This window comes from Notolabrus celidotus, unplaced genomic scaffold (genome assembly GCF_009762535.1).
Source record: "Notolabrus celidotus isolate fNotCel1 unplaced genomic scaffold, fNotCel1.pri scaffold_212_arrow_ctg1, whole genome shotgun sequence".
Classification (NCBI taxonomy): domain Eukaryota; kingdom Metazoa; phylum Chordata; class Actinopteri; order Labriformes; family Labridae; genus Notolabrus; species Notolabrus celidotus.
The window spans coordinates 49,749-60,000 of NW_023260065.1; the positions used below are offsets into that span (position 1 = coordinate 49,749).

Sequence of the window (10,252 nt, forward strand, 5' to 3'; positions counted from 1 at the left end):
ATCCTTTCTGTAATGTTCTCTTAGAATCACTACAGGAGGAACACACCTGCTGCAGGAGGAACACACCTGCTGCAGGAGGAACACACCTGCTGCAGGAGGAACACACCTGCTGCAGGAGGAACACACCTGCTGCAGGAGGAACACACCTGCTGCAGGAGGAACCGACCTGCTGCAGGAGGAACACACCTGCTGCAGGAGGAACACACCCACTGCAGGAGGAACACACCCGCTGCAGGAGGAGGAACACACCTGCTGCAGGAGGAGGAACACACCTGCTGTGGGAGGGCAAGCACAGTCAGGCAGGAAATGAAAACAGAGCCTAGATTTTAAAATATCAGGATTAACCCTTTAATATCAAAAAGAGTTCAGAGACATTCAACCTTTAATTATCGACATCAGGGGGTCACACCTCTCTCACACACTCTCACTCTCTCTCTCTCACACACACACACACACACACACACACACACACACGGTGATTAAAGCACGTGGGATAAATAAAGTGTCAGTTTATGTTTGAACAGTTTTCTGTGTTTGGTCCAGCAGCCTCAGGGTCCAGGGTCCAGGGTCCAGGGTCCAGAGTCCAGGGTCCTGCAGCCTCAGGAATGTACTGACAGAGCTAAAGTTGTTCCCCTTGAAACTTGGACCCTGGAGACCCTCAGAAACCCTCAGAGGATCTCTGAGAGACCCCAAACCCGGTGTCATAAAGCCTGACAGATGTGAGACCTGTCTGTGGGTCTGAGGACTGTCCAGTGTCCTGGTCTGACGCTGAGTCCCGGTTCAGATCGGCATGGTTTTCCCTGTGACAGTCCTTTTGATGGCGGACGCCGCCATGCCCCCCATGAAGCGGATCCCGGCGGTCCCCCCGGGCAGGAGCGATACCACGTAGCCCAGGATCACAGCGACCTGCAGGCCGGCTCCTAACGCGGTCAGCAGGGTGCTGTGGAGGCTCAGGGCCGCGTACAGGGTCCCCCCGAGGGCGCACAGGTACAGGGCGGCCCCGGGGGACGTGGGCAGGCCGGACAGGACTCTGCTGGGACCCCGCAGCACCGCCGCGGACCCGATGGCGAACAGGGACCCGAGAGACCAGAGCAGCGCGAACTTCCGCGCGTACAGCAGCAGGAGCGGCGCGTAGAGCGCGGAGAGAGCGAAGCACAGCAAAGAGAACGAAGCACAGACCCCCGAGACCCCCAACCGCTGCCTGCGGCTCAGACCCGGCAGGCAGGGGTCCGGCTCGGTCCACCAGGGCCAGGAGAAGGTCCCGGTCCCGGTGGAGGTCTGACCGGACGGACTTCCTGCTCGGGTTCCGGGCCACGGACTCGACCACCGGCCGAACCAGCTTCCTGTCCCCGGATCCGGGTCGTCCAGGTCCACCGTGGTACTGGAGCTGGACTGGGAGATGGTTTTAGCCCCGCCACCTTTGGACTGGGCCAAATACTCCTGAAGAGACCGGTTCAGTTCCGCCATGACGGAGGAGCTAACAGGCTAACTGTTAGCTTCTTCTTCTTCTTCTGCGTTTCTTATTCTGGCTCCAAACTTCCGGGTTGACCTCCAGCGCCCCCCCACGGCCAGAACAAGTACCACACCCGATCCAGAACCAGAATGGGAGACCAAGACAAACACACACACACACGTACACACTGTAACACACACACGCACACACACTGTAACACGCACACACACACACACACACACACACTGTAACACACACACACACACACACACACACACACACACTGTAAGACACACGCACAAACACAGACACACTCTCTCTCTCTCTCACAAACAGACACAGAGACACACACAGACACACTCTCACAAACACACACACACTGTAACACACGCACACACACACACACACACACACACACACACACACACACACACACAGAGAGAGAGATAACAACTACACAGGTTGATAAATGTACTAATAGTGTGTGTGCGTGTGCGTGTGCGTTTGTGTGTGTGTGTGTGTATCATTAATACTCCTGTTTGTTGGTTTGGTGAAAGTCACGTGACCTCAGGTCAAGTTTTCAGCTGCTAAAATTAACCCTTCACTTCATTGGCTGCACGACCGACACACACAGCCTTCTACGGTATCATCTGTGTGTGTGTGTGTGTGTGTGTGTTCATGTTCATTCAGAGCAGTGATCAGTAGAAGAAACAAGCAGCACGCATCTGATGGAACAGATCCACAGCAGGTAACACATACACACACACACACACACAAACACACACTCACACACACACACACACACACACACACACACACACACACACACACACACACACACACACACACACACAGCTGAGTCCAGCTGTAGTCTCTTTTTTGCTCTTGTGTTTTTATGCATCATCTGTCTGCAGACACTGAGCCAGGAACACTGTTAGCCTAGCTTAGCATTAAGGCTGGGAGCAGCGAGCAGCCGTTAGCCTAGCTTAGCATTAAGGCTGGGAGCAGCGAGCAGACGTTAGCCTAGCTTAGCATTAAGGCTGGGAGCAGCGAACAGCCGTTAGCCTAGCTTAGCATTAAGGCTGGGAGCAGTGAGCAGCCATTAGCCTAGCTTAGCATTAAGGCTGGGAGCAGCGAGCAGCCGTTAGCCTAGCTTAACATTAAGGCTGGGAGCAGTGAGCAGCCATTAGCCTAGCTTAGCATTAAGGCTGGGAGCAGCGAGCAGCCCCGCCCCGGATGAAATAAAATCCTCCTTGTTCTTCAGAGTTAGCATGCTAACAGAAGCTCACATTTTGCCACAGTGTCAACAAGCTGATTGATTGGATCTGAAGTGTGTAATCAGGTTGTCGTTGGCAACACGTTTCTGTTTAGAGATAACAGCTGTTGTGGATTTGGACCAATCAGAATGAAGTATTGAACCCAGCTGGCGATAAACTAGGCTAGGCTAACCGTGTCCTGGTCCTCGATGGTCCTGAATTTTAACCCCCGCCTGCGTTTCCTGACAGGTCAGCCTGATGTCCGTCTCTCAGATCACACCCACCCTCTTCCTGGGCGGGGCCGATGCCCCCCTCAACGCCTCGCTGATGACACAGAAGGGCATCACCCTGATAGTCAACGCCACCATCAACCACGCCTGCCCCGCCTACCCGGGGGTGGAGTGTGTGCGGGTCCCAGTCTCTGACCTGCCCAGCGCTCGACTCGGAGACCACTTTGACAGGGTGGCCGAGCGCATCCATGGCAACCATGCAGGCGGCACGCTGGTGCACTGTGCTGCGGGCATGAGCCGCTCGCCGGCGCTCGTGATGGCGTACCTGATGCGTTTCAGAGGAGTGACGCTGTGCCAGGCTCACCGCTGGGTGCAGGACAGACGGCCGTACGTACGCCTGAACGCCGGCTTCTGGGAGCAGCTGCTGCAGTACGAGAGGAAGCTGTACGGGAAGAACACCGTCAGGGTGGCGGCGCCGGAGGAACCGCCGCCACTCACACCGAGGACGCAGAGGTGGATGAGGGCAGCGCCACCGCAGACCAACTGGTTCACGCAGGTTCAGAGGTCACCCGTGATGGGTCGGGCTTCTCTGATGTCACGCTCGCAGGCGATGACGCCGACAACCCAGAGAAGAAGAGGAACCAAATCCAGCAGCTTCAAATTCTGAGCACGGATCAAGACTACATTACCCACAATCCACCTGGACCACTGACTGACAACACTCTGACCTCTACAGGTGTGTGTAACCTCCCTGCACACGCCATGCTGAAATACACTCTGCTGATAACACCTCGGGACCCGCCCACTCCTGAAGACAAACAGGAAGTTATCAATGAGCCACTGACCAATAGGAAGCCCTCCTGACGCAGCTGAGCTGTGACAGGGTTCAACCTGATGCACCTGATGTTGGTCCTCTCTGCTGTGACCCTCTCTTTATGTGGTCCTTCTCTCTGGGGGTCCACAGCTCGTCCCTCTGCTTAGAGAAACAGAGCTTATGGTGCTGAGGGTGGACCAGGTCTCTGACCTCTGAATCAGACTCAGATCTTTCTGTGTGGTCTCAAGTTTTCAAAGTAGATAATTGAAACACTGGACCACTGGATCACTGGATCACTGAACCACTGGATCACTGAACCACTGGATCACTGAACCACTGGATCACTGAACCTCTGGATCAATGGACCACTTGATCACTGGACCACTGAACCACTGGACCACTGAACCACTGGATCACTGAACCGCTGGATCACTGAACCGCTGGATCAATGGACCACTTGATCACTGAACCACTGGATCACTGAACCACTGGACTGCTGGATCACTGAACCACTGGATCACTGAACCACTGGATCACTGAACCATTGGATCAATGGACCACTTGATCACTGAACCACTGGACCACTGAACCACTGGATCACTGAACCGCTGGATCACTAAACCACTGGATCACTGAACTGCTGGATCACTGGACCACTTGATCACTGAACCACTGGATCACTGAACCACTGGATCACTGAACCGCTGGATCAATTGACCACTTGATCACTGAACCACTGGATCACTGAACCACTGGACTGCTGGATCACTGAACCACTGGATCACGCAACCACTGGATCACTGATCCACTGGATTGCTTTACCACTGGATGACTGGATAATTGAAACACTGGATCGCTGGATCAATGAACCACTGGATCACTGGATCACTGGATAATCGAAACACTGGAACACTGGATCACTGAACCACTGGATCAATGAACCACTGGATCATTGAACCACTGGATCACTGAACCACTGGATCACTGAACCACTGGATCACTGAACCACTGGATCACTGAACCACTGGATCACTGAACCGCTGGATCAATGGACCACTTGATCACTGAACCACTGGATCACTGAACCACTGGATCACTGAACCACTGGATAATTGAAACACTGGATCACTGGATCACTGGATCACCAAATTGCTGTCATGTTTCTGCTCCAGGAATCCTCTTCTTATGAAAGGTCTGTGACCTTTGACCTCAGGGCCACTCAAACACATCATAAACATTGTGTGGATATTTTCATTTTCAGAGACCATAATTTTTTTCAAATAAACAAAACATGACTGCGTTCATCCTGAGTCGTTTCTGCCTGAACATCTTTACAGTGAGCTGAGATCAGGTCAGGATATTCAGAATCTTCAGATCACCTCCACACAGCCTCCAACCATGCTCTCCTGTTGCTCCTCTTCCTCTCAGAGGAAGTGGAGCTGGCTTTTGTATGTAGGTCGGCTGACCTCAGTGTGTGTGTGTGTGTGTGTGTGTGTGTGTGTGTGTGTGTGTGTGTGTTTGTGTCTCATTGAGGTTAGGCAGAAAAAAAACTATTTCCTGATCTGCGTGTGTTTATATATATTTATACATTTTAACTTTATTAAATTTCACATAGAAAAAGAATCACATCCAAAATTAGAGGTTGGTACATTTTCCCTCCAAAGAACAGCTAAAAACAATAATCTAAACAAAGTGAGACACACAGCAAGTGGAGCTATGTGTATATATTATATATACATATATTATACATACATATATTATACATACACGCATACATTGACACAGAAAATACATACTGTATATATGAGATTGTATATATAATATATGTATATATATTTATATATAATGTTTATATTTATTTTATATATACCCATAGATACATACAATATACAGTATATATTTATATACATGTGTACAGTCTATATATTTTATATACAAAAAAAATATACACACATACATGCATACAGTATACATATTGTATATATAAATATACAATATGTCAATCAATCAATCAATCAATCTTTATTTGTATAGCGCCAAATCACAACAAACGTTATCTCAAGACGCTTTTACAAACAGAGCAGGTCTAGACCACACTATGTCAAATTATGAACAGAGACCCAACACCAAGACAGGGTAAGACTCAGTCTGACCCCACCTTAATCCACCATGAGCACTGCACATCGCAGTATTTAGCTAGTTACAGTGGTGAGGAAAAACTTCCTTTTAACAGGCAGAAACCTCCAGCAGGACCAGACTCATGTTAGACAGCCATCATGCCTCGACTGAGTTGGGTCTGGAAAGACAGATAGAGGGGAGTAAGAGAGAGAGGTGATAGTGATGAGACGAGTCGTAGAAGCTGTTGCCGCTGGAGTCCAGCACGTCCGTATCAGCTGGAGTCCAGCACGTCCGTATCAGCTGGAGTCCAGATCGTCCGCAGCAGGAGGACGTCTACGGCAGCTCAGAGGAATCTACGAGACAATGGAGCTCAGGGACTCCAGAAAGGTCTATGGTTAGTAACTTTAATGGGACAGGCAGAGTTAAAGTAAGTGATGAAGGGGTTGGGGGGAAGAAGGTGAGCTAGGATCCCAGTGTGTCAGTGTGCCAGTTCCCCCGGCAGTCTAGGCCTATAGCAGCATGACAAAAGCTGGTCCAAGCCTGATCCAGCTCTAACTATAAGCTTTATCAAAAAGGAAAGTTTTAAGTCTACTCTTAAAAGTGGAGAGGGGGTCTGCCTCCCGGACCCTGACTGGTAGATGATTCCAAAGGAGAGGGGCCTGATAACTGAAGGCTCTACCTCCCATACTACTTTTAGAGATTTTAGGTACAACTAGCAAGCCTGCATGTTGGGAGCGTAGAGTTCTAGAGGGGTAATAGGGCACTATGAGCTCTTTAAGATACGAGGGTGTCTGATTTTTAAGAGCTTTGTAGGTTAAAAGAAGGATTTTAAATTCTATTCTACATTTTATTGGGAGTCAGTGTAGAGAAGCTAACACTGGAGAGATGTGCTCTCTCTTCCTAGTTTTAGTCAATACTCGAGCTGCAGCGTTTTGAACTAGCTGAAGAATCTTTAGAGACTTATTAGGGCAGCCTGATAAGAGGGAGTTACAGTAATCTAACCTGGAGGTAACAAATGCATGGACTAGTTTTTCTGCGTCGCTCTGAGATAGGAAGTTTCTAATTTTAGAAATATTGCGCAAGTGAAAATAGGCTGACCTTGAGATTTGCTGAATTTGGGAGTTGAAGGATAAATCTTGATCAAATAGGACTCCTAGATTCCTAGCCGAGGTGCTGGATGCCAGACTAATGCCGTCTAAGGTACTTATATTATTAGAAAAAGTCTCTCTGAGGTGTTTGGGGCCGATAACAATCACTTCAGTTTTTCCTGAGTTTAGCAGTAAGACATTTCTGGTCATCCAGGTCTTTATGTCTTTAAGACAAGCTTCTAATTTAGATAACTGATTGGTTTCTTCTGGCTTCACTGATAAATAGAGCTGAGTGTCATCAGCATAACAATGAAAATTAATAGAGCGTTTCCTCATGATGTTACCTAGAGGAAGCATATATAAGGTGAAAAGAATTGGTCCTAGCACTGATCCTTGTGGAACTCCCTGACTAACCCTGGTCTGCACTGAGGACTTTTCATTTACGTGAACAAATTGAGATCGATCTGTTAGGTACGATTTAAACCAAGCTAAAGCAGTCCCTGTAATGCCAATTAGTTGCTCTAATCTCTGTAACAGGATTTGATGGTCAATCGTATCGAATGCAGCGCTAAGATCTAATAAAACAAGTACGGAAAGAAGACCACTGTCTGAGGCCATTAGTAGATCATTGGTTACTTTTAACAGTGCAGTCTCTGTGCTATGGTGGGCTCTAAACCCCGACTGAAAGTCCTCAAACAAACTGTTGCTCTTAAGAAAGTCCCAGAGCTGAACTGACACCACTTTCTCCAGGATTTTAGAGATAAAGGGGAGGTTAGATATCGGCCTATAGTTAGATAAGGAGCCTGAATCAAGAGTGGGCTTTTTAAGGAGAGGTTTAATTACAGCTACTTTAAATGATTGAGGTACATAGCCTGTCAGTAAAGACATATTAATCATACTTAGTAAAGAACTGCTAACTAGTGGAAGGACTTCTTTTAGCAGCTTAGTTGGGATTGGGTCTAAAAGACAGGTCGATGGTTTAGCTGAAGAAACTGTTGAAACCAGTTCAGGAAGGTCAATGGGTGAAAAACAGTCTAGGTATACATCTGGCTTTAACGCCGTTTCAATGATCCCGCTGTTGGTAAAGGGTCCTACACTAGTTAAAGGTAAGAGGTTACTAATTTGATCTCTAATCTTTAAGATTTTATCATTAAAGAAGCTCATAAAGTCATCGCTGCTGAGGGCTAAAGGAATACATGGCTCAGTGGAGCTATGACTGTCTGTCAGCCTGGCTACAGTGCTGAAGAGGAACCTAGGGTTGTTTTTATTCTCTTCTATTAGAGAGGAGTAATAGGCAGCTCGAGCATGCTGCAGGGCCTTCCTATATTTATTAAGACTATCCTTCCAAAGTGAGCAGGTTTCAGTTGTTTTATTGGAGCGCCATAATCTTTCTAGTTTTCTAGAGTTTTGTTTTAGTTCACGGGTTTGAGCATTATACCACGGAGCTAGCCTCTGTCGTCTAATAGTCTTCTGTTTAAGAGGAGCGATTAGGTCTAGGGTAACCTGCAGAGAACCTGTAGTATCATCTACAAACTGATCTAGCTGAGAGGAACTGGAGCTAGTATACGAGCTTTGAGCTAAGGTTGGACTAAATACTGAGTTTAACGCAGCAGGGATAGCCTCTTTGAACTTAGCTACGGCACTATCAGACAAGTTCCTGGTTATTACGTTTTTATTACCTTGAGTAGAACCTACTAGGAGGAAATCAAACGTTAATAAACAGTGATCTGATAAAAGCGGATTTTGTGGGAAGACTAATAAGTCCTCAATTTCAAGACCATAGGCCAGAACAAGATCGAGGGTGTGATTGAAATGGTGAGTAGGTTTGTTAACAACCTGTGAGAAGCCAATTGAGTCCAGCAGGGACATAAACCCAATGCTAAGGCTGTCATTATCAACGTCTACATGAATATTAAAGTCACCTACTATGACTATTTGATCTGAGCTGAGGACTAAATTAGATAAAAACTCTGAAAATTCAGTTAAAAATTCAGAGTACGGGCCAGGAGGGCGGTAAATTATGACGAATAAGATTGGTGGCACTGTTTTAGAAACTGGATTGGGAAAGCTGAGAACTAGGCCTTCAATGTATACTGTATGCATTTGTGTTAGTGTATACATATATACAAAATAGATACAATTATATATAAATGTCTCTCTGTTTCTCTGTCTCTCTGTGTCTCTCTCTCTGTCTCTCTGTGTCTCTCTCTCTGTCTCTCTGTCTCTCTGTGTCTCTCTCTCTGTCTCTCTGTGTCTCTGTGTCTCTCTGTTTCTGTGTCTCTGTGTCTCTGTCTCTCTATATCTGTCTCTCTGTGTCTCTGTCTCTCTCTGTCTCTCTCTGTGTCTCTGTCTCTCTGTGTCTCTCTGTTTCTGTGTCTCTCTGTTTCTGTGTCTCTGTGTCTCTGTCTCTCTGTGTCTCTCTGTTTCTGTGTCTCTGTGTCTCTCTCTGTGTCTCTGTCTTTCTCTGTCTCTCTCTGTGTCTCTGTCTCTCTGTGTCTCTCTGTTTCTGTGTCTCTCTGTTTCTGTGTCTCTGTGTCTCTGTCTCTCTGTGTCTCTCTGTTTCTGTGTCTCTGTGTCTCTCTCTGTGTCTCTGTCTCTCTGTGTGTGTCTCTCTGTTTCTGTGTCTCTGTGTCTCTCTCTCTGTCTCTCTGTGTCTCTGTCTCTCTGTGTGTGTCTCTCTGTGTCTCTCTGTTTCTGTGTCTCTCTGTTTATGTGTCTCTGTGTCTCTCTCTGTGTGTGTCTCTCTCTGTGTGTGTCTCTCTCTGTCTCTATGTGTCTCTCTGTTTCTGTGTATCTCTGTTTCTGTGTCTCTGTGTCTCTCTCTGTGTGTGTGTCTCTCTGTGTCTCTGTCTCTGTCTCTGTCTCACTGGTCCATCCTTTGACACTGGCTCTTTAAATCTCTCACCCGCACATGTTTTAAAAAAACAGCTGATGGAAAAACCTGAAGGAAAAACGGAAGTGATGCAACTGTCCCTTCAGAATAAAAGCGTTCTTCAGAGGAGCGGTCTGAGAGCGCAGAACCATGTTGAGGGAGACTCTACTGTGAGGCAGGTTCCCTATGTGAACTGGTCCTCAGTGAGGATCCAGGCCCTCGTGGTGGTTTTCAGCTCCGGTTCTACCTAAATAAAAGGATCCAGCCTCACACCGGGTTCTGTGAGGACCCTTTGAAGAACTCGTTCTTCGAACCGGAGGAGGCTTTTATTGTGAAAAACGCTTCCGGAACTGTCTCTCTGTAACCATGGTAACTTAACATCGGAGCATCTCGGCTCGGCTCGGCTCGACTCGGCTCGGCT

At 47.7% G+C, this 10,252-nt stretch overlaps 3 protein-coding genes across 5 annotated transcripts in view; 2 read left to right on the forward strand and 1 right to left on the reverse strand.

The window, feature by feature from the left end:
• Positions 1-334: 334 nt before the first annotated feature.
• Positions 335-1,504, reverse strand: sft2d3 (SFT2 domain containing 3). The gene has a single exon (XM_034678726.1). It carries the CDS (start codon positions 1,465-1,467, stop codon positions 781-783), a length of 687 nt encoding a protein of 228 aa, XP_034534617.1. The 5' UTR covers positions 1,468-1,504; the 3' UTR covers positions 335-780.
• Positions 1,505-1,895: 391 nt separating this feature from the next.
• On the forward strand, positions 1,896-4,886 carry si:ch1073-184j22.2 (dual specificity protein phosphatase 18). The gene is made up of 2 exons (XM_034678727.1): positions 1,896-2,201; positions 2,959-4,886. The coding sequence occupies exon 2, from the start codon at positions 2,968-2,970 to the stop codon at positions 3,604-3,606; it is 639 nt and encodes a 212-aa protein (XP_034534618.1). The 5' UTR covers positions 1,896-2,201; positions 2,959-2,967; the 3' UTR covers positions 3,607-4,886.
• A 5,297-nt stretch (positions 4,887-10,183) lies between these two features.
• The window catches only part of pex5lb (peroxisomal biogenesis factor 5-like b), a 32,087-nt gene continuing 32,018 nt past the window's right edge, over positions 10,184-10,252 (forward strand). For 2 of the 3 annotated variants that reach the window (XM_034678722.1, XM_034678721.1), the window contains exon 1: positions 10,227-10,252. This exon is cut by the window's right edge and continues 297 nt beyond it. The gene's annotated coding sequence lies outside the window, so the exon portion shown is untranslated. The other variant, XM_034678724.1, reaches the window with a different exon arrangement.

Excerpts from the sequence above, each read along its gene's own strand:
- sft2d3 (XM_034678726.1), bottom strand. The coding sequence starts at position 1,467 with ATGGCGGAACTGAACCGGTCTCTTCAGGAGTATTTGGCCCAGTCCAAA.
- si:ch1073-184j22.2 (XM_034678727.1), top strand. The coding sequence starts at position 2,968 with ATGTCCGTCTCTCAGATCACACCCACCCTCTTCCTGGGCGGGGCCGAT.